Source organism: Protobothrops mucrosquamatus, unplaced genomic scaffold (genome assembly GCF_001527695.2).
Source record: "Protobothrops mucrosquamatus isolate PMUCROS unplaced genomic scaffold, P.Mucros_1.0 scaffold41, whole genome shotgun sequence".
In the NCBI taxonomy this organism is placed as follows: Eukaryota; Metazoa; Chordata; class Lepidosauria; order Squamata; family Viperidae; genus Protobothrops; species Protobothrops mucrosquamatus.
The window spans coordinates 972,598-994,885 of record NW_015386423.1 but is presented as its reverse complement, the minus strand read 5'-3'; the positions used below and the strand labels follow the sequence as shown (position 1 = coordinate 994,885).

General features: G+C 56.6%; 4 protein-coding genes across 4 annotated transcripts; 3 read left to right on the top strand and 1 right to left on the bottom strand.

Moving 5' to 3' along the window:
* Positions 1-3,248: 3,248 nt before the first annotated feature.
* Positions 3,249-8,458, top strand: LOC107283490 (cadherin-1-like). Its single transcript, XM_015811409.1, has 6 exons — positions 3,249-3,323; positions 6,124-6,267; positions 6,628-6,783; positions 7,261-7,405; positions 7,627-7,802; positions 8,213-8,458. The coding sequence occupies exons 1-6, from the start codon at positions 3,249-3,251 to the stop codon at positions 8,456-8,458; spliced, it is 942 nt and encodes a 313-aa protein (XP_015666895.1).
* A 67-nt stretch (positions 8,459-8,525) lies between these two features.
* On the top strand, positions 8,526-9,612 carry LOC107283544 (5-hydroxyisourate hydrolase). The gene is made up of 4 exons (XM_015811471.1): positions 8,526-8,591; positions 8,840-8,982; positions 9,062-9,200; positions 9,399-9,612. The coding sequence occupies exons 1-4, from the start codon at positions 8,553-8,555 to the stop codon at positions 9,486-9,488; spliced, it is 411 nt and encodes a 136-aa protein (XP_015666957.1). The 5' UTR covers positions 8,526-8,552; the 3' UTR covers positions 9,489-9,612.
* Positions 9,613-9,670: 58 nt separating this feature from the next.
* GAS8 (growth arrest specific 8) lies at positions 9,671-14,512 on the bottom strand. The gene is made up of 10 exons (XM_015811470.1): positions 14,476-14,512; positions 14,142-14,339; positions 13,840-14,046; positions 13,666-13,720; positions 13,016-13,221; positions 12,406-12,573; positions 11,892-11,978; positions 11,288-11,497; positions 10,414-10,479; positions 9,671-9,975 (listed from the first exon to the last, which is right to left on the bottom strand). Exons 1-10 carry the CDS (start codon positions 14,488-14,490, stop codon positions 9,826-9,828), a joined length of 1,362 nt encoding a protein of 453 aa, XP_015666956.1. The 5' UTR covers positions 14,491-14,512; the 3' UTR covers positions 9,671-9,825.
* A 3,332-nt stretch (positions 14,513-17,844) lies between these two features.
* Positions 17,845-21,063, top strand: DBNDD1 (dysbindin domain containing 1). The gene is made up of 4 exons (XM_029283234.1): positions 17,845-18,046; positions 20,016-20,168; positions 20,278-20,418; positions 20,909-21,063. Exons 1-4 carry the CDS (start codon positions 17,845-17,847, stop codon positions 21,061-21,063), a joined length of 651 nt encoding a protein of 216 aa, XP_029139067.1.
* The last annotated feature ends 1,225 nt before the right edge of the window (positions 21,064-22,288 follow it).

The window sequence follows — 22,288 nt, the reverse complement described above, 5'->3', positions numbered from 1 at the left end:
AGCTGGCCCGTCCCCCACCGCCCCCTCCCCTCCCCTCCCCTCCCTCCCCGCCAGGGCGCAGGGATCGGCGGGCCCACCCGGCGTGCGAGAGCCGGAGCGAACCGCTGGCCGGAGGGCGCTTCCCGCTGAAGCTGAGCTCGGAGAGTCCCTCCCCTCCTTTGATCGGGCCCGCTCGGGCCGAAGCCGGTCCCCGACCCAGGGGAGGCAAAAGTTGCCTCCCTCCCCCCGCAGCTGTGCCCGTCGCTCGGGTGGGGTCCCCTTTGCGCCACCCCCGGGACCCTCCGCCGCTCAGTCTCTCGGCGGCCAGCCGGCCTCTCCCGCAACCTCGGCGGCGGCGCCGTGAAGAGCCGGAGGGCGGGAAGCGGAGAGGGCAGCAGGCAGGGCCCCGGCGAGACCCGAGAGAGGCGGGGAGGTGAAAGGCCTCCCCATTTCGCCCCCTCCCCAGCTGGTTCCCCACAACCTGTCAGGCGCTGGCCACAAATGATCCAGGCAGCACCCACTTCTGCCCCAGCTACCTTGGTGGGTTCCCCCAACTCTGAAACAGGAACCTCCGGTGGGACTTTCTGGGATGCTGCTTTCCACCCAGCCACCAACCCAGGCAGGCGGGAAGGGTGCTGAGGTCCTTCCAGGGAATCTGGGGTGGGTGCCTTTTTTGCACCTCCTTAGGTGATGGGCAGGAGGCAGGACCTAAACAATTAAAAACTACAATTAGCATTTTAAAAATTGGAACGTCAGAGATATTTTATATGCCATTTTGATATTTTAAAGTATAAAATATATTAAAGTTTTCAGTCATTGAGCTAAAAGAGAGTCCTGGAGAATGCAAAATATTGTTTTATGTTATATCTGCAATATGTATGGATACAAGTGAATTTTATATACTGCTTGCATTGGTACAAAGGACTTACAGTCTAGACAAAGAATGTTTGTGTTTGTGTGTGTCTTGCCCTGCTCCTCCGTCAGCCCAGCACCCCCAGCTTCTTTGGGAGCCTCCAAGTCGGACTTCCCAGAGACCAGCTGCAAGTCTTTTTTCAGGTGCAGCTTGAAATCTCCCTCAGGGAGGGGCGAAAAGCAGGGATCCCTGGGCCCCTTCAGAGGCACCTGGGGAGGGTGCTGTGAGAAAGAGGCCTGGATTGCATAAGGCCTCCGCTGTGCAAAGCTGCTGCTGCTGAATGAAAGGATCAGGCACTCGGTGAGCAAAGAGGGTCGAGATTACATTTGCAAATGCCAATCAGATGGGTTTTATAAGGCTGTTAGCCGCCCTGAGTCCGGTGAGGAGAAGGGCGGGGTACAAATTAAATTATTATTATTATTATTATTATTATTATTATTATTATTATTATTATTATTATTATTATTATTATTATCACCTGGTGGGGGAGCAGGGCAGGGTCTCTAAGTCTAATCTAAAGCAAAGGAAAAGCTTCCTGTATTTAGGCAATAGAAGCACCAGTACTTCCATGGAAAAAGCGCTGCAGGCTCCCCTTGGACTCAGGCAAATTGTAATTCAGACCAAGCTTAGAGTCGATTTTTGGCAGGATCCCGCAAGGCACCTCCTGGAGCTCTTATTCAGCCAGGCCAGAGGATGAGAGAACAGCCGTCACTGGGCTGTTCGGCTGCAGCATTTCCACTTTCCCAAAGGCAGTGAGCAGATCCAGGCTTGTCCTCTCCCCTTTGATGATGCACTTGGTGTACGTATGTACACACACACACTGTTACACTTCTGCAAAGGTCCTAGAGCCATAAGTGAGGATGCCTGGCCCTCTTGCCTGCTGCCTTAGCAACAGGAAGAGACCAGGTCAAGGCCCAGAGGAGCCGGGGCTGTTCCCAGCGTGGCCGGGGGACGCCTGGGGAATACTCCGAACAGGAAGCCCCTCTTGCACAGGCTCTCAGCCACTGACACCCTTAGGAGGTCTGTAGAGGGAAGCCAGAAACCACCATCATGACCTTGACTTACTCCATGTATTGATCAGAAGTAAGCTACATTTAAAACCAATCAATTAAAAGGCAATTTTCCTGCATGTCCCACCCCGTGGTCTGGAGGCCCCAGGTTTTCTGAATTTCAGTCCCAAAAGTTAGCAGGTAAATAGTGTTCCTCTTTCTTTGGCTACTATCCAACCATCCTCTCGGAATGAAAACCACTCATTTTGGGGTTTCCTTCAATTTAAAACCTCAAGTGGGTGTTCAGGAGAGAGGAAATAGGCAGAATGCTCTGAGAGCGCCCTCTGGTGGCATCTTCCTGCATCGGTTGCTTTTATCAAGTGGGGAAGGCGCCTCCATTTCTAGAGCAGGCAAAGAAGAATCAGAAAGAACTTTTGGAGATTCTCATTCATCCAGATTATGGTTGTCCCCAAGGTGCTTTTTTCCAAAAAGAGGAAGGAAGGAAGGAAGGAAGGAAGGAAGGAAGGAAGGAAGGAAGGAAGGAAGGAAGGAAGGAAGGAAGGAAGGAAGGAAGGAAGGAAGGAAGGAGAAGCAGAAGAAAGAAGAAGCAGAAGCAGAGGAAGCGGAAGAAGAAAGAAGGAGAAGAAGCAGCAGCAGCAGCAGCAGCAGCTTGGATTAGAATGAAATGTTTTCAAAGGGAAAAAAAACCAAGAAGCTCCAATTGCCTTTTGGGAAAAGCACTTTTGGGAGAATCAGAAAGAGACAATGTGACTTCATATGGTTACATACCAGCTTGCTTTGAGAAAGCTTGTTTTTGGAACTGACAGTGAGGCACTTACTTTTGTTAAAGTGCAAGTGGTCCTGCCTGACACTGGAAGGCAGCTTCCCAACTGGTTGCCCAAAGTTGGCCACAGCACCGTGGAAGAGACGTTCTCTTTGTGACTCTTCCTCTAATTCGAAAAGTGAAAACTGGCACTTGGCCCTGGCTTGTCTTCCTCAGATAAACTGCTCAAGCAAACAGAGACTTTTGCCCTGCAATTACCGACCTGCTAGTTACTTGTGCACAACGGAGGGCAGGGAAAGAGGACGATGGGCTGCCTGGGGATCCTGCTGCTGCTTTGTCTCCTTCAGGTAGGCTTGTCGTCGTGGGTGGGATCCCAGATGGTGCGGGGACTGGAGAATGTCGGGGTGCAGGAAATGGATTCTGCTCCTGGGCTGACTAGTCCTTTGGAGATCTTGGACTCTGGTTTCCATCAGTCCCTCCCAAGCAGCACAGGCAGCAGTAGGGAAGCATCAGAACCAGCAACAGGTTTTGGAACTCTCTGACAAGCCCTACTCAGTGGAGACGTTGGGGATGGAAAAGGGACATGAATGAGCTAACATGGAGTCCTGTTCATCCCAACCCAATCCAGCAACAGAACTTGGCCAAGTCTGGCTGTCAAGTAAGCAGACTGATCCATCCCTAGTAGCTGTAGAGCAGTACAGACCCCTAACCTCCCCCGCCCTGCTATCTGGGGAAACAAATGGAGCAGGAGAGACTTCATAAGGGTGGGGAAGAGGGAAGACCTGACCTTCGTCTCCAGGCAGCAGGTTTCAAGCACCCACTCTGGGGAGCCCAGACGCTGCTGCTCTGCTGCCGGAAAAGGAAAAGTCAGCCATGCAGTGGTTGGACAGAGCCCCCCCCCCGCAGGGCTTAGTCCTGATCCTGCAGGCAAAGGCCCCTCATTCCTTCATTGCAAAACCTCCAGCCACTAAGATTCAAAGTCTAGCACAGCAGAGGCAAAGGATCTTTGCTGGGCAGCAGCCTCGCCACCAAAGAAGCTTCCCCAGAATCGTTCCAGAACTGGGGCATCAACGCTACTCCCCCTGACCCCCAAGAAAGAGGGCCAGGACTCTGTAGGCAGGGGTAGGCAACCTTGGCTCTTTTATGACTTGTGGACTTCAACTCCCAGAATTCCTGAGCCAGCCATACTGACTCATGAATTCTGGGAGTTGAAGCCCACGAGTCATAAAAGAGCCAAGGTTGCCTACCCCTGCTGTAGGGCAACTGTCGATGCAACAGCCAACCCTTCAGGGGAGGGGGCTAAGCTGCTTTGCTTGACAAGCAAATTCTTCAGCCTTTCTCACTGAACAGCCAGGGAACCCCAGTGCACAATATGCTACAAGGCCAGGTGTGGACTGAAAATATGCACAGAGACCTGCTGGCTTCATCCTGATGTTTTCTCTCATTTAAAGCAAATACAGAGTTTCGTAAGGGTGACTCGGGGGCAGCAAACTTTCAACAGGACAGGAGATATTTTCCATGCACTGCAAACACACAGCCTCATGGAAAAAAACCACTGCAGACCCATTAAGTAGCAAGACACACAGACCAAAGTTGAGAGAGTTTCGGGATCCTCTCCCCCCCACACTTCTCAGTTTTGGGAAGGGGTCTTCTTCAAGAGTTACAGTGAAATCAAACTGAAAGGAGGTGGGTATGCTTGCCTCCCCCCCATGGATCCTGCGTCCCTGCTGAGAAGTTCCATCTACGCATAATCATTTTCAGCTGGGGAACCTCTTTCTGCAAGAAGAAATGTGCAACAGATCCCCCCCCCCATCAGGCTGAGCCTCCTGGTATCTCCTCCCTGGGGTGCCCATCATCTTTTGACCAGGAAAGAAGAAGAGAAACTGCTTTCCTGCTCAAAGTCCAGGAAGGTGGAAACCAATAAACCCGAATCACAAAGGTTGCCTCCACAATCACAGCCCACAAGTCCCCTTTAAGAAAACCAAATCTCTAAACATACAAAGTTCTACATTGGGAAAGACAAACACAGGAAAAATGAGAAAGATGACAATCATCTCCACAGACTTCCAAGTTCAGTCAGCCTAACCAAGCCAGTTATATATTATTATCTGTTCAAAGATGATTTTGGTTTCAGCCAAGTTCAGAGTTTACTGCAGGGATGATAGCTGGAAATAGTTATCTCTGATTTTTGCTTACATGCTGTTAGGTCTAAGTCCATATTGCCTTACTCAATTTTATAGACCACAGAGGGTGATAGCCAGCATCTTTGGGAAGACCAGAGAAGGAACATTGATATTCTGGATCCAGCTCACAAGTGGTCCATCCTACATTCCCAAAAGCTTTTAGTGGGTGATAAAGATGACAACTAATTTTCATTATTGTGCCACTATATAAATAGGCTTAAAGGACAGCAGCTTTCTGGGGCAAAAAATCCTGAATTCCCTGATGTATTTTATCAGACGCTTTAGAGGGCGCTCTTGGGTCATACAAAGCTTTGTCACAGCTTCTCTGTGATGTGAAAGTGGGCCATGTGGTGTGTTGGAGTGCACGGAGAGAAATAGAGATGCAACTTTTGAGCCCAAAAGGTTGCCTGCGAGTTAAATGTGATCCTTGCTACAAAGTGGTCCTTTCTTCTCACTCACCCAGGCAAAGACTGGGGGGGGGGGGGGGGNAAGCCTTTCTTAAGATGGATTTCATAATCCCGTCTCCTCTTTCTTACTCATTCTGCCTGTCTCTTGGAGGGGAGCCTCCAGTGGTGGGATTCAAATATGTGAACAACCAGGGTTCTCTGTGTGGATGCCACTTCTGAGAGTCCATTCTGGGCCTGGGCAACAAAAAATTAGCTGCCGGTTCTGCCGGAGTGAGTGGTGCGAACCGGCTGAATCCCACCACTGGCAGCCTCCCATCCTGCCTCCCCCAGCCAAGTCCTTGCTGCTCCTTTCCGGCTTACCTAGGAATAAGTCCTAATCAACTGGATGGTTTTCTTTATGAATATATGCTGGAAATTAAAACTTACATGCAAAAATTCTTTCCTAATAAGTAAGTTGAAGAGGATACAGGCTGTTCATGGCAGCACTCACAAGAAGGGCAGAGATCCGGAGATCAGATGGGCAATTCCAGTTGTGAGAATCCCTGGGGAACCGCCAGAGGCCAACACTTTGTGCAAAGGGGCCTGTTCATTGCACTCCTGGGAGTTTTCTCTAACTAAGAAAGTCGCTCAGTGCTGTTCCACTTGAAGAGAAATGAGCTCAAAAGGCTGTGGTGACAGAAAAGAGGAGGCTTTAGACCTGGGGCATGAAGCTTTGGGGCAAGGTCTCTCTGCTTTGCCACAGAAGGAATCCCCTGGGCAGCCTTTTTCTCTGCTTTCCCCTAAACCTCTCACGACTCAAAAGGAGTCTAAATCGCCGGCCCCTTCCTTCCTTGCATGCAGAACCGTAGACCCCTGTCTTTCTTCACAGGAGACCCGTCCGGCTGCTCAGGCGGAGGTGCTGCTTTTTCCAAGGTCTTCACCTGGCCTGAGGCGGCAAAAGAGAGACTGGGTCATCCCTCCGATCCTTTGCTCTGAGAACGAGAGGGGGCCTTTCCCCAAGAACCTGGTGGCGGTAAGGACTTTGCTTCTGGCACCTTCTACTGGGATTCTCTTGCACATTTTTAAGTTAGTTAGTTTCCCGTCAGGAATTTGTTTATTGAATTTGTTTGCTGCCCGTCTCGCTGCAGGACCCCAAACATTTCAGATTGCGGCAGTGATGAGTGTACATTTTGTCTAAACCCCTTGGATCTCCCTTCAGCCAAGCTTTGGGGCCCGCATTTCTGCATTGGGCCAGGCAACGCTGCCCCCACGGTCTGCTCTGGCCCAGGCCGCCCCCGGGCCCTGCCCCAGTTCTCCCTTTGGCGTTCAGAAGGTGGAAGGGCTGCAGGACCACCCCCATCGCTGACCTCTCACACCCCATCTCCCCAATCAGGTCAAGTCCAGCAAAGAAAAAGAGGGCACCGTCTACTATAGCATCACTGGGCAGGGGGCCGACAGCCCTCCAGTTGGCACCTTCATCATCGAGAGGGAAACTGGCATGCTGAAGGTGACTCGCCCGCTGGACAGGGAGAAGATTCCCCGCTACCAGGTGCGTCCAAGTCATCTGCTGTGGTTGTTCATTTTGCTTTCAATTTGTGGTGGCTGCATTGGGTGGCTGAGGAGGGCCACGTGCTTGGAAATCTGCCCTGTGGATTGGGAGGGATGGCAAAGGCCACTGTGTCCTCCGGGAGGCCAGGCCCGCTGCCAGGCCGTTTGCTGCCCCACTAGAGTGAGTTGGCAGAGGGGTTTCTTTCCTACCAGAAAGTCCTTCCAGAAACCCCTTCTAGAAGCAGGCGACTCTTGAGGAAGGCCGCTACCTTCTTGCTCCTGAAGCGTCTGTGTTTTCTGTCCAATAAAAATTTCCCATCCCCTTTCGTGGTGGGTCTGACTCTAGAGGGTCTGAGAGGTTCCTGGGGACCTCCATCCCAGGGCAGGCTCTCCAATGAAGTTCTGCTCAGTGAAAAACGCTGCCTGGCTTCTCTTTTCATCCCTGGTGAACAACGGCCTTTCTCCACCTTCAATGCAGCTGTTTTTCCATGCGGTGTTAGCCAATGGCCAGACAGCAGAGGACCCCATGGAGGTGATCATCAATGTTGGTGACCAGAATGACAACCGTCCACAGTTCACCCAGAGCGTCTTCAAAGGGTCTGTGGAAGAGGGAGCTAAACCAGGTAGGGAAATCTGGTTGAGGTTACAGAAACCTCACTCCTGTTGCGTTGCTGCCCTCTGTGACGCAGGCACAATCCCCAAGTTGGCAGCCTGGCAGAACCACAAATGCAGAGCTCAGGACTTGCTGCCTCTGAGACTGAATGATCTTTTTCCAAGTGCCTGGGGAGCCTTAGGCTGGGACGCTGTGCTGCCTCCTAAACGGGGCCTTGCTGTTCCTGTCCAGGTAGTCCGGTGATGCAGGTGTCGGCCATTGACGAAGATGACACTGTGGACACCCTCAATGGGGTTGTATCTTACTCTATTCTCAGCCAGGAGCCCCCAGAGCCACTCAGCAACATGTTCGCCATCAATTCAGAAACAGGCCTCATCTTCTTGAACACAGCCGGCCTGGACAGAGAGGTGAGTGAGCAGCTGGGGGCTAACTGGGGTGATGACCCACCTAAGTCATGCAGATCCCGTGATGGTCACTCCTCTCCCCCGCCCCCCAGCAGTCAAAAGCAATTGGAAGGCCAGCCTGCAGAGCTTCTTGGCTGAATCCTTTAGTGAGGGCCTCAGCCAGAGCCAGTCAATGGCTAGGAAGGAGGGATTGTGCCCCCATGCCCTCCACTCCCCTTTCCAGTTTTCCTAAGAGCTACAACATTGGGTAGGCAAGAAGAAGTCTGGATTTCCCTAGCAATAAAGGTCGATTTTCAAGCCACACTTGCCAGCTGTTGGACCCCCAGCAGCAATTCTGCGATCCTGAAGACCCACAGTTTGAGTAGATGCCTCTTTTTAACCTCGGGGGCCCCAATGAAATTCTCTCTTTTCAGAAAGCCCCCAAATACACCCTGATCCTGCAAGCCATAGATATGGACGGGGCTGGCCTTTCCACCACCGCAACTGCAGTGATCCAGGTAACTCTCGAGAACCTGCTGGGAGGCCTCCATCCCAGAGTGCCACATCTGCTTTCCCTCATCGTTCTTCCCTGGATCTGCCTGGTGCTGCGCTTTGCCTCCCAGAAAGCCAGAAACTTTGCCATCAAGGACATATCCCTATTAAGGGCTCTTCGCCAGTAACAGCCAGCCCTGGCAGGGTTAATACTTCCTGCCGAGTCACGGCTGGCTTCCTGCCAGGCCTCCGCAGGAAGGGGCTGGATTGAGAAGGCCAAAAATGGCCGGGCTGCCAGACGAGGATGGAGGGCGAGCCCAGGTAAATCTGTCAGTCCCACCCCAGCAATGTGGCCGGCAGAAAGCAGAGACTTCCTGGCAGAAAGCGGGGGTGTCGCCCAGGAGACTGGGCAGGCCTGCAGAATCCCAGCCCCTCTGGGCACGCAGTAGCGTCCTACCCCTCCCAGGGCACCAGGGCGCCGGCTTCCGGTGATAGAGAGGTACTGCGAGGGATGGAAACAAACTTGGTTGGGGTGTGGAGTGCACACAGGTTTTTCTGCTTGTATCCAGGTTGCCAGCTCCAGCGAGGGCCATCACACATCCCTGAGCGTCCATGCACTGAACGTGTTCACTGGCCTTCCTGCCACCGGCTTGGCCGTGCACCTCTCTCAGCTTGAAGCCCCCAACGAGGCCTGGACGGAACTAATGACCAGGTGGGGAGATGGGGAAGCCCCTGCCTCCCTTGGCCAGCCGGGAGCCCCACAGCCTCACCCGGCTGTCTTCTGATTGCAGCACTACCAGTATGGACGGGCGCATGGACAAGAGCGAGCTGGCCTCCCTGCAGCTGGAAAGTGGCACCTACAAGCTGCGCTTTGCCACAGGAGAATACTGGCAGCAACAGGGCCTCACCAGCTTCTACCCTTACGTGGAAGTAAGTTTTCATTTCAGCTGCACAAGAGCGAGCAATCGCTCCCAGCAAACAGGTCTTCTGGTTGCCCTGGGGCCCCCAATTGACCCCAAACGGAAAGGGCCACAGGCTGCGGTGCTCTGGGCCTTTGGGCTTCTGCAGTCAAGAAGATCCCCCTGCCAAGCCAAGAGGCCACCAACTCTTCACCCTCACTTGTTCCAGGTTGTCTTTACCATCACAGAGGCCGAGCGAAAGGTGCACATCCCACTGCTGTTCAGCCCCTATTCCTATGTGACCTACCGAGGGAGCTAGTGCGAGAGCCGGGGCTTCCCTTGGGATCCTGGGCCACCCAGAGGGGACTGCACCCAAGACCAGCCGTGACGCCAGCTCGGGGTCTTATCTGAGGAAACACAAGCCTAATAAAAGGTCTACCTTGCAAGGGTGTTGTGAGGATAAATCAAAGATTGCTGCGCATCAGCCATTTGTCTGAAATTTACGAAAAGCCCCCTTAAGACCTCTTTAATACAAAAGTCATGCAGGCGAGCCCAGTCTCTTTGTGGTGGGCAGCTTCCTCCACTGACCCCCAAAAGCTGCAGGAGGCTTGCCTTGCCTGTGGGCTGATCTCCTGCAGAGGATTTTGCCAGCTCTGCTACGTGGGGGTGGAGACAAATCCTGCAGGGCCCTGGCCGAGGGTGTGTCCCAGCACGGAGGTCTCTAGAGGTTTGAAGCCCAGATTGTCCAAAGGGATCCCAAAGGAGGTGAGCTTCGCCTCGTACGTTTGCAGCAGATCGTTGTGTGCCTGCGAGGGGAGAGGGGGGCAGTGAGGCTAAACAGTGGGCTGGGGACTGAGAAGGAGTGCCCGCCCCCTCTCTGCAGGACGGCTCAGGTCTCCCTGTTTGGAGTCTGCCTCACACAGCCAAGGCAGCGCCCGCTCTCCCCCTTCTGCCTAGAACAACTACAGGCCTGAGCTGAGGGGGAGCTCAGGCCAGGCTTTTCCAGGAGGCAGCTCTGCAAGCATGGGCAGCTGTCCCCAGGACTGCAACAGCTGGGAAGGCTGCAGTCCAACAGTCTAGAGGGGGCCGCCTGGCAGTGGGACTCTGAATACCACAGGGCTCCATGGATGCTGCAAGCAGAAGCAGGTTCCCCAGTGAAGGATCTCTGAATGCCCCATGGCCTGGTGCTGCCCCTGGCCTCATCTAAGCTCCTTGGGGAAGCTCCTTCCACTCGCGGCTCTTACCTTGCAGACTCTGGCCAGCTCGTACTGGAGGTCTTTGATAGCATTGTTTTTGGAATCCAGCACATCCTGCAAAGCAAAAACATCGGCCTCTTAAAACTACATTCAAGGCACTGGCTCCAAAGCAGCTCTCCAGCGTCTTGTGGTCCTGCTGACCAAGGTGAGTCTCTAACTGTTCTTTTAGGAATATTCCTTCTTGTGCCCCCTCCCCTACCAACCCCCATCCTGTCCTCCCTCTGAAGTCTGACTCAAAAGGCCCACCTGTTTTCAAGCTTCTCTCAGCAGCCACAGGACTGAGAACCATGAGTACTTTTATCTTAAAGACACTGAGAGTAACCAGTGGGGGTCAATGTTGCCCCAAGTACCACACGGAATTCTGGTAAGAAAGTTCTAGAAGACAAACAGGAATCCTGAAGGGGTCCCTGCCAGTCCTTCCAAGGAGAAGGGGGCTCCCTTTGGAAGTCAGAGTAAGGCTGACTTGCCCCCCAGAAATGGAATTAAAACTCTGCAACCCCAGAACATGTCTGATGGGCTCAGTGCCAGATCCAATCCGGGCCTCGAGAAAGGACCAGCAAAGGGGCCTCCTGCATGAGCAGCAGCCGAGCACAAGAATGCCGAGCGCCTGACAGCAAAAGCAGCTGCCGGAAGGAGGTGCAGGTCTCCGGGTCTGCCGGGATGCATCTCCCATTACTGGCGCTGACAGGGCCTGGAATGCCTGAGCTGCTCACCCCAGTCCTAAACAGGTCAGATTGCTGAGATACCGATTTCCTCTCCAGCCAGGCCAGAAATTGGTCAGCAGAGGAAGGACAAGGAGGATCCCTACAGTAACATTTCGGGCAGCTGCATCTAATTTCCAGAGGTTGGGTGGGTCCGGTACCTCCAGCTTGTGGGTGACCACAGTGAGAGCGCTGGGATCGAGATTGGAGGCAGCCAACACCTCATTCAGCTGCACTTCCTTCTTCTCCAGAAGGCTGGCAAGGCCAATCAGCTTCCGCTCCAGCAGCAGGTTCTTGAAACCAGTTTTCTGCTGCACCTCGTTAATGGCTTTGGTAAACTTTTGGTACAGGTCATCGCGCTCGTCCTGAACCTATGGAGACAGTCAGCAAGGCAACATCCCTCCAAAGCCAACAGCAGGGAGCATTAAGCGATTTCCAGCATCAGATTGTGCGGCTATTGTTAAGGATACCCAGCACCCAGATAGAAGATAGGTAGGAAAATATCAGCCAAGAAACAACTGCTCAGGAGCAGAGCCCTCTTTGCATGCAGAAAATGTCCTTAGCATCTAAAACCCGAGTGCGAAGGCACTAGATAATGCAGAGGGTTGACCCACCTCCAAGCAGTTTTCGATCTATGCCAAGTGTGACGGCACAGTGGGGGAGAGTTCCACCGGCTATTTACAGAAGCGGGCTGGCTTCTCCCTCCCTCCCTCCCTCCCTCCCTCCCTTCCATCCACCAAGTAAAGGCTGGCCCTCAGCCCTTACCTTGCTGAATCTTTGCTGCAGCACTTCATGCTCCCACTGAAGATCCTTCAGGTCTTTCTCAGTGACTTTCAGCCGGGCCCGAATACTCTAGAGGGGAAAAGGGGATCAAAAGAGCTGCAAGACCTTTGTAGGTTGTGGGAATGAAGAATGCTTGTTGGGCAGATGTGCAAAAGGAGGGTAAGACCGTGAAGGGGGTCTCCAAGGTTCTTTTACACCCCTTAACTTTCATTCCGTGAATAGCAACGCCTGCTGAACCGGGCCCATGCCACTAAAGGCCCTAAACTCTCAAGGGGTCTATAAACTGTTCATAGCCCAGGAGCTCCATTCAGGTGGTCCACAGAAAAACGGCAGGAGAAAGCACCCACCTTAACCTTTTTTCTCCCTACAACACTTCCACACCACTTTCAAGAGGGCCACATTAACTTTAATTGCTGGCATTACATCATCTCAGCTACCTCCTGCTGTGCGAGCTAGCTGGAATGCCTGTCCCAGTCCCAAGGGCCCTGCCACTTACTGCCAAGATGGCCTTGTCTTTCTCATAGTGAGCCAGCTTCCGCTGCAGCTCGGAGACCTCATCCCGGGCTCGCTGCAGCGGCTCCGCCAACCTCTTGTTCTGCAAAAGCACTTCAGCCATTTCCTTCTCCAGGTGATCCTCTTTCTTCTTCATCTCCTCCATCTGCTCCTGTGTTCCAGGAAGAGGGGAAGCATCTCAGACCTTCAAGGCCAGCAGTCGCCACTTCCCCTCTCAAGCTCCTCCAATGGTTCCTTCTCCATTCAGATCCCACGTGAACATACAAAGACCAAGCCGGACGATAGGACAATGCAAAACCTTGCATGTTCTTTGGTCCATTTCCTAATGAAACCCTACTGTGGATTTTTATTTTTCTTGTTGAACCAACAAGTGCTGTTATTTTTCACACAATTGATACCAAAGAGGCAGTAAATAAAAAGCTCCCTATAATCACATGCCCTGTGCCAATAAAGGAATACAAAGCTTCCAATTACAGCAAGGCCCGGCCTACCATGGTAGGTGCGAATTTTCTAGTCAGCCCAGCCAAACCAGTCCCACCCAGGGCTCCGGCTGCTCTGTCGATGCCAACAGAGAAGGCCGCTCTGTGGTTTACCTTGAGAGTATTGATCAGTGCCAAGTTGTTGAGGGTGACGTCGTTGTAGTAGTTCTTGATGTCGCTGAAGGCCTTCTCGTGATTCTTCATCAGCGTGTTGATCTGGCCGTTTTTCCTCTCCTCGATCTCGTGGATTTCTGTCTTCCTGCGCAGGTCAAGCTCATCACGCAGCACCCGCATCTTCTTCTCATACTTGGCCTCAATCTCTGCAGAGGCAGCACCAACCAGGCTGGGCTGAGTGTTCCACCAGGCCAGTCACTCTCCAGGTCTCTATCCTTAGCTGACGGCTCCAGAGGAAATGGGGCAGATATCACTAGGCCTGAAGATCCCCCAAGGGCAGCGGACCACATCCCACCCCATAAAGCACCAGACTGTTTGTACGGCTTTACTGTACGCAAGTCATCTGTAGACAGATGTGGGTGATGGACCCTCCTTATCCAGGCCCGTCCTCCTACTTTGGAGACACGGGAGAAAGCTTGACTCTACACTTGCAAGCATTCACACTGCCTGCTGTAAAGCAGTGCTCACATACTTCTAGGTTTGCCCGAGAAAGAAAGCCGTGGCCACTGAGCTGTGCTGAACGGAGGATGCTGAGTTTGGTGAAGGTGGGCTTCCACATTCCAGAGTATGTGCCGAGTCCTGAGACTGACCTTTCACTTGTCTCTCAAAGTCATTGCGTAGGTGTGTCAGGTCTTCTTGCTGTTTCTGTTAAGACAGCAATGGTGCTCAGTGAGTCTAGCAAAGGCTGCTTTGCCAAAGGCAGAAGCAGAGACAAGGCTGGCTTGCTTCGGAGGGCGCAAAGCAGAAGAGGCAGAAGGACCCACCAGTCGGAGGTTCTTCACCACCATCTCGTTGGCCAGCTCCTGCTCTTTCAGCTCCACCTTCAGGGTGCGCATGTCTTTGCGCAGCTCCATTTCCTGGGATCGGTGGTCCTTCTGCGCCAGCTTCATGGCCACAGTGCCCTCGGCCTTCAGCTCCGTGAGGTTGTTCTGATGCTCGTAGAGCAGGTGCTTCACCTTCTGCTTGTACACCTGGGGTGACCAGCAGAGAGGCTAGCCTGCGGCAGGGCAGCACCCAGGGTGAGAGCCTGGGGAGCCGGAGCCAAGGGAGGAGGGTTCGGTGGTACCTTGATCTCCACTTGGTGACGCTCCTCCGCCTCCTCCATCTCCCGGTCCTTGTTGCGCAGCTCGGCCTTCTTCTCGTCCAGCTGCCGCCGGGTGATTTCCCAGAAAGTGTGGATCTTGTCCCGCTCCAGCTGGAAGTAGTTGCGCTCCTCCCGCTCGCGGTCCAGCTCCTCCCGGATGCGGGCCATGTGCTCTTCCAGCTGCGAGAGGCCCCCGCAGGCTCAGCCCAGGAGGGACGCGGCCCCCCGGCCGGCCGGGCCCCTCGCGGGGGGACCCAGATGCGCTCCCGCCACCCCTCCCCCAGCGCAGCCCCGGCCGCCCCCCCCGCGCGCCCACCTGCTCCTTGGACATGCCCTCGGGGGGCAGCGCGTCCACCAGCGCCGCTGCCGGACCTTTGACGCCCTTGCCCTTCTTGCTGCCGCCGCCGCCCTTCTTCTCCGCCGCCTTCTTCTTGGGCGCCTGCGGGTCGGGCGAGGAGAGGGGCGGTGGGTCCCCCTGCCCGGTATCGCCCCCGGCCCCCAGGGAGGGACCCCCGCGACCCCCGCTCGGGATGTCGGCGCGGCCGCCAGGCGGGCCCGCAGCCGGAGGGGAGGGAGCCGGCGCAGCTCCCCGTCCGGCCCGGCCGAGACGCCCCGAAGGCGAGCGGGACGGCCCTCACCATGATGCCGCGGGACAGAGACGCTCGGCCGCCGCGTCTCCAGGCAACCGTCGCCCAAACCTCGCGAGAAGCGCGGGCCGCGCGGCCGCCCCTGACGACCGCCCTGGCAACGGGGCGGGGCCGCCGTGGCTCCCTCGCTCGCGGGCTGGGCGGAGGGGAGGGGGCGGCCCCGGCCGGGGTTGGGTCCCGGTGCCCCAGTCCCGGCCTTGGAGGGGGCTCCGCTCGGGAAGCGTCCGCAAAGCGGGATCAGCCCCTCCCCCGCATTGTGCTTAACCAGAAGAGGGCGCTCCTGTCCATGTACAGAGTGCCACTTGGCCTGCAATGTCGGTGCCCGATTCGAGCGTTGGGCAGCCCCGCTCCCCCTCTGCCCGGGCCCGGCAGCGACCCGGCTGCGGGAGCGGCGAAGCCTCGGGGGCACCGCTTGCTCCCAGGAGGGCTCGGCGCTTTTGAGCAGCGGCTCCTGCGCGGGGCAGGCTAGGCGCGCCGGTCTCGGTCGCGGGAGGCACATCTGCAGCTCCGGCCCGCCAGGCCGGTCCCCCGAAGAGCCGCCACGCTGCCCTCTCCCGAGCAGACGGCGGGTCGGTGTCCGGAGAGAAGGCGGGCGCCAGGCTCGGCCAGGCTCGTCCCTCCAGAAGCGGCCCTCGGCGCCGGGGGAGCATCGCGCCCTTCCGTCCGCAGGCGCGCGGGTGACACCCTGAGCCGTGGCCCTCGGCTTGTGCTCAGACGCGCCCTCGCCCTCCTGAGGTCAAGAGAGGCGACTGCTCAGTTCCGATGCCCGCCCGCGGCTCGCCCCGCCCGGCGTCTCCTCCCCTTGCCCTGCGCCGCTCGACGGCTCCCAGCCTCCTCCGGGCTCTAATGCGGCGGCTGCGGCGGCCGGGCGCGCTCGCCNCTCCCCGCCAGCGAAGTGCGCTCGGGCGGCGGCGGCGGCGGCGGCGGCTGCAGTGGTGGCGGCGGCGCGGAGGGAGGCGGCAGCGGCGCAGCGAGCATCTGGTGCAGCCGGGACGGATGGAGACGCCGGGCGGGGCCGCCCCACCGGGTGAGTGACTCGGCCGGCGCGGAAGGCGAGGCGCGTCTGGATGCGGCTGGCGGCGCGGACGGGCAACTGTTGCTCGAAGGGGCTGCCAGATGAGGAGGCCTGGCGGGGCCCAGAGGGTCGGCCCGACGCTGCGGCGAGGGATGTGCCGGGCGCTTCCGGGGGGTGTGTGTGTTCCCCGTTCGGTGGACAAAAGGCTTTCTGCCCTCGGGGAAGGAGAGGTGAGCGGAACGGGATCGAAGGACGGAGCCTCCCCGCCAGAAACGGGCTTCTCCTGTCAACTTTGGACGCCCCTTCCCACTTTTCCACTTGCAGGGCTGCTGAAACCGAGGCGGCTCCAAAGAGCTAAGGCGGCTTCGGCAAATAAGCCTCCCCCCACCTCCCCCGTCGGTCTTTAGTCTTTAGGCGCTGGAGGCTAGAGACGCGGCGGAGCTCGTGCCCCGTTTAAGCCAAGAGGGAACTGAGTTGCCCGAGGGGCGGCAGGCAAGGCAAGTTGCGGCCTCGTCTGGGGATGCCTGGAGCACGCAGTGGGGTGTGACTGGAATGCCCTTGGACTCCTATCGCTAAAAAGCATGTGTGAATGTGCACGAGGAAGGAAGCGTGCCTTCTGGGGGTCGGTACCTGCTACCACTCACAAAAGCTTCTGGAGCTTTGGGTGGATTGCAGCCTTGGTTTCAAGAGCTTAAATGTCTGGAATTTGGAAACTTCCAAATTCCAACGGGGGCAATGACTTGACGGGATGGATCAATAATCTGCAAGATTCCTCCCCAAAATTCAGTGCCACCCCCCCCCCCCAAACTGATGGTTGTAGGGAAGGGCTGCCAGTTTGGCAGATTCAGCCTGGGTGATTTGGACCTCAGCGGAAGCTGCCGGGCCCAGCCCCCTCTTCCCTTGCTGTGCCATCCTGCAGCCCTGAGCCAGGCCGGGCTCGGGTCCTATAACGTGAGTCAGCAGCAGCGGTCCTGTGGGTGGCGGTGAGAGTCTTCCAAGCCCCCTTTTGACTGCAGGGCGGCTGCTGGATCAGAGAAAGCCAGGGAGGGTGGGAACTCAGTGGAGGAGGAGGTGGAGGGGGGGGGGAAAGGCAGCAGTGAAAGGAGCAGCCTGCTCTGTGCCCAGGGAGGGGCTGCTGGAGGCAGGTGGAAGCGTAAAGGGGACCTGAGAGGGTTGGAAGGCAGCCCGGCTGAGAAAGGGCTTCTAACAGGCAGCTCACAAGCCCTGAACTCTCTGAACTGACTACATCCCTCCAGTCTTGCCCAGTCTCAGCTGCAGCATCTCCAGGCCACACAGCTGACCTTTCTGTTTCCATGCTTCAAATTTCACACCTGCCAAAAGAAACAGGCGAGATCCAAGAAGGTCGACTCAGTGTCTCCTTGTTCTGAGAACTCTTTCCAGCCCTCCCAGTAAGAAGTGGCCCCTCTGAGCAGCTACTTCAGGATGGGAGGACCCGTGGTTGGCTCTTCGTGCAGGCCGAACTGCTTGCTCAAGACAGAGACACTCCATCTAGAAAAGGGAGCCAGGCCAAGCGTGAACGAGGATCAGCAGAATTAGAGAGAAGCCCCAGACAGAGTTTCAAATGGGAAACGAAAGTAATCCACCAGGAGGAATTGGCGGTCCAGACCTTTAGGGGAACCATTTGGGCCAAGTATGGAGAGCTGTGGCCCATTATTGGGCTGCTTGAAATGCAGACCCTGAAGGGTGCTTGGCCTGCTGGAGGTGGCAGAGCTTGAGCTGCCTCCTCTGCCCCACAGGACCCCTGAGCCCAGCTCCACCCCTTCTCCAAGGCAGAGTGGTCCCCAGCATGTTGCCCCCAGAGCGCCCAAGAGATGGGTGTGATCTCTGCTGGAGGAACTGAGCAGGGTGTGGGCTTGCCAGAGGGAGATTCCCAACTTCCTGGGGGTACCCTGGTCCCAACCCTCTGCAGGTGCAGCTCCTGTGCATGAAATCAGTCCTGCTGCAGAACAGGAATAGCCACACCAGCGTGGCAGACTGTGGTGGGTGGGAGGGAGGCAGCCGTATGCTCCTGCCTTTGCTGAGCGTGTCTGGCCAAATGCTGGAGGCGGATGAGTGGAGAGGCAGCCCTGGGGAGGAGGAGGGCATTTACGAGGGCCCTCAGGCCAGCAACATCTCAGGGCTCCTGCTGAAATGGCCACCACCAGACATCGTCAGGCTGCCCTTGCAGAGCTGCGGGGCCGTCCCAGTGCTCCTTTCCATCGGTGGTGGGCACATGACTTATGGGAAGGGGCAGGCAGACCCTGCTTGAAGGGCTTCTGGCTGACTTCTGAGGCCATCTGGGGCTCTTCCCAGAAGCAGCCAAGCGGACAACAGGCTCTCAACCTCCCCAAGCAGAAAGGCCAGATGAAGAGGGGCAGAAAAGAGCCCTTCAGAAAGGGAGTTGCTTCCAAGCTCAACTCTTTTTGCAAGCTGGTCATGCTGGCCTCGGCCTACTGAGAGCCAGAAGTATCCCGGTATATTCACCCCTCCTTTGCGACTTTCCCACACTCGGCTTGTTAAAAACCTGGGCATGAATAATTCAGGACCTTGAGCTCTGGGTGCTGTTTTTCTCACTTCTGCCTGGCTTCCCCTCCCTCTCCTCCCCATATATAAAGCTGGGATGTTCCCCAGGAACCCACAGCAGCAGCAGCCTGCCCCTTGCCAGCAGCCCAGCTGGCTCTAGGAGCCAAATCAGTTTGTGGGTTGCAAGAGCTGGAAGTCTCCCGTGCTGCTATAAAAGGAGATTTTGGCCATGGCTTGTGGCTCCACTCAGGTTCCATCTTTAAATTCTTCCCCTGAATTTGTTCCTGCAGGTGTTCAGCCCGGCCTCCTGTGATCTCGTTCTCAGCCGCAGGAGGGCTGGAGAGGAAACCCAAGGCCGCCCCACCTGCTTGTGCCAGGCATTGGTCCTTCGGCTGACCCCCTTCCAGGGTGCAACTGCCCTCAAATGGATTTGCCTCCCAAGGGTCCCTCAGACCTTTGGGGGAGCAATAGATTCAGACATGTTTGGGGACAGTCTCAGGCTTCTGCAGACGAGCAAATGGGGCATCTGAGCAAGGAGCAGCCGTGAGGACCTGCTGAGGGAGGGCTGTGGGTCAAAGCGCTTGCCTGGTGCACCCGCTTGTTCAGGCAATCACGTCCATTCACATCCAGACACAAGTAGCTACATCTCCCATCACTCATTTTCTGCTTGCAGAGTTTAAACTCCCCCCTTGCTGCAACTCCCCTTCCCTGCTAACTGGCAACAGCCATGGAAAAGGACAATCTGGCTCACCCTCACAAGGGTGATCCAGAAGGCATTCCGTCAGGGAAGAGGCTGCCCGAGGAGAGCCAGGCTTGCAAGGCCCCTTCCGGAATGCAGCCAGGGCAGGACCACTGCATGGCCTGAAGTGCCTTCTCTGAGATGGCTCCTTCCCCCTTGCAAAGGGACACCCCCCCCCCCATGGTTCATTGGGGCAGACACTGCTGGCAAATCAATGGCAGGATGGCAGGCAGGCATCCTCAGCAAGGCAGCTGCTGAGAGAGGCCCCTGTGCAGTCAGGCTTGCTGCAGCTCTCCTAGGGCACCTCCAGGAGGCCGAGCCTCCCCCCCTGCAGAGAGGCAGAGGGTTACTGAGGCATACCAGGCAAAAAGCCAGCTCTGGGGCCCCATTTGCCTCTCCCTCCCCAGGACAGATCAGCCTTTGTCTTCTTACCACCTGCTCCAAAAGAAGCCGGCCTTTTGTCTCTGCAGGCGCGAGGCTGGGTGCCAGAGTGGAGTCTTAGGTTCCTGGTACCCAACAGCTGCTGCTCATCAGTTCTGCATACGCCTGTCTGGAGGGCTCTTCTGAGGTGGGGGGTGCTGACTGTACAGCCAGCAGTCAGGAAATGGCCCCCCTGGGAGGGGGTGGACTCTGGGGCTGAGCAGGCAGGAATTGCCCAGCCGAAGCTGCCATCGGTGGCAGAGCAGCCCCTCTGCAACCCACACCCAAGGCCCCCCTTTGCCAACAGGGAAGAGGCCAGGGGAGGGGGCCTTTCCCCGGGGGTGGTGGTCAGTCCCCTGAGAGTGGTGCTAGGAGCCTTCCTCCTCCAGGTGGCTCCCACTGGACAGGCAAGGAGCCATGGCTGAAGCTGGTGAAGTGCCACCCTTCCCTGGTGAACTAGGAGGCAGCTGTGAGGCTGCCCCCTTCCTCAGTGCCCCGTTTTGTCATTTCAGAGCTGACCCAGGAAGCCCCAACACTGGAGGCGCAGACCCCCATCAGCCTCTCCACGCATGGGCGGGCGGAAGCACCCCGCAGCCCCCCAGCTGAGGAGGAAGGAGGGGCCCCAGTCCCCACGGCAGGGCTGCTGCAGGTCGCAGAGCGTCGGCGTAAGTACAGGGCTAGGCGGGGGGAGGTGGGTTGGGCTTCATGAGGCTTCCAACAGAGGAAGATCTTGAGCTCCCTCACCCACCCACCCACCCACCCGTCCCTTCTCAGAACCCCTGAGCAGCGTTTCGTCTCTCGAGGTGCACTTCGACCTCCTAGACCTCACGGAGCTGACAGACGTGTCTGACCAAGAGCTGGCCGAGGTCTTTGCTGATTCCGATGAGGAGAATGCAGCCCAAGAGCCCCCGGCTGGTAGGTGACCCCTCCAGAATCGTGTGTGTGTGTGTGTGTTTGATGACAGGGCATTCAGTGTCAAGCATATCCTCTGCTGTGAGTGACAGCTGAGGCACTGCTGGCACCAAGACTTCCTTGCTTGCTTTTGGGGGTTGCCCCCTGCTGCCTTTGGCTCTGCTTGTCCCACCTGACCCTCCAGTGATTGTAAGGGGGAAACTATGGAAGGACTCTCCCCTCCGACCATGGTAAAGGGGTCACACATACAGCTGAGTGCAGCCACTGTGGGAGTTAAGCAGGACCCCTGAACGTCAGGGGTCAAGAAGCTCAGAAATGATTTGTGTGTGCAAAAGTAGAGCTTTGCTCCCTCCTGGGGGATTCTGTGCCCCCTTCCCCATGCAAACAGGTGCCTTTCTCCGTAGATGGGGCTGAGTGGGGAGCTAGAGCTGCTGGGCAGCCTCCATTCGGTGGAGGGGCTAAAGGCAATCCCTCCCCTCCTATTCCCGCACAGGACCACATCCCCACTCGACCCCCAGAGCCGGCTACCTTCGCTCCCCCTCCTGGACAAGGACAAAAGCTGAACCGGGGCGCGAGAAGAAGCACCTAGGCGATTCCAAGCTCCGAGCTGAGGCTTTCCTGCCTGTGGAAAAGCCAAAGGAGGAATAAGTGGGGGGAGGGCAGGAGCCCCTCCCAGGTGCCAATCTTCACTCTTGCACTGTCCGTCATTTGGGACCTTAAGGCACCTGTTCATTCCTCCTGCGCAACTGAGACCTTTGCAAGCTGCGCCTTGTGCCAAGAGCCCCCCTTCCCCCTTGCCCACCACTGAATTTGCCCATCTCCATTCAGACCCCAGCAGACCCCCCCCCCCCCCCGCTGGGCTTCCCATTTCCTGCAGGCACTTTGAACCTTCCACCGCTCCTTTGGTCGAGAAGGCAGGCTGAGTGGGGGGTGCTCTCCCAACCTTATTTGGGGAGGCTGGGGGTGAGAGCTGCCGAAGCCCGAAGGAGGAGGGGCGACTTCAGCCGTGTGCCTTGAGTGCTGCAGGGCTGAGCCAGGAAGCTCCTCTGCCAAGGCAAGCAACCCATGATACCAAAGGAACCGAGGGGTGAACACAGCACCATCTCTGGGGCACTGAAGCCGCAAGAATCCCAGAACTTTGCTCCGCTCCAAGCACACATCGTCTCCAATGGCCTTAACTCTTGCCCATTGCTCCACAGCTTTGTGCAAAGTGCACAGCACCAACACAACTGGCCCCAACTTCAGCTGGGCTCTAGGATATCTCCCTGGAGCCGATGCCCACCTATGTTGCAGCAGAGTGCCTTCCTCAGCCGAAAAACCTTTCTCAAGAGGAAGCTGGCCGGGGGTGTGGCGTGGCACGGCTGGCAAGGCACAGACGGCTGTTGTAGTTGCTCATCAACCTTCCTGGTGCTCAAGAGAGCTGAGCCAAGCAAGGAGAAGCAATGGGCGTGAAGCAGGATCCCAGGTGCTTCCAGAGCCCCCACCTGTGACCAGACCCTTTGAGAGGAAGAGCGAGAGTGGGTCAGGCTTCTGGGGGACAGCAGAGACCTTCTCCCCCCGTCTCCCCCTATCAGGAGGGCCTCCAGGGAGCTGGAGGAGAGCCAGCCAGCAAGGCTCCCATGAGTTTGCCTTCTCCCTTTAGTCACTGATCCTCCAAGGCACCCGTTAGTTCAGCCTTCACCAGTTCGGAGTTCTTCATGACCTTCCCAAAGAGTGGGACAGGGGACAGGGGGGAGGGGGGCTACAGGGGCAGACTCCGAGCACAGTGTCCCTCCCCACCCTCTGGATGCACTCGGGCCTTTTGCCTGCCTGACTCAGGACAGGGCAAGAGTTTGCATTGCTAACTCAAGTCATTTACTTCAGCCGAGAAAAC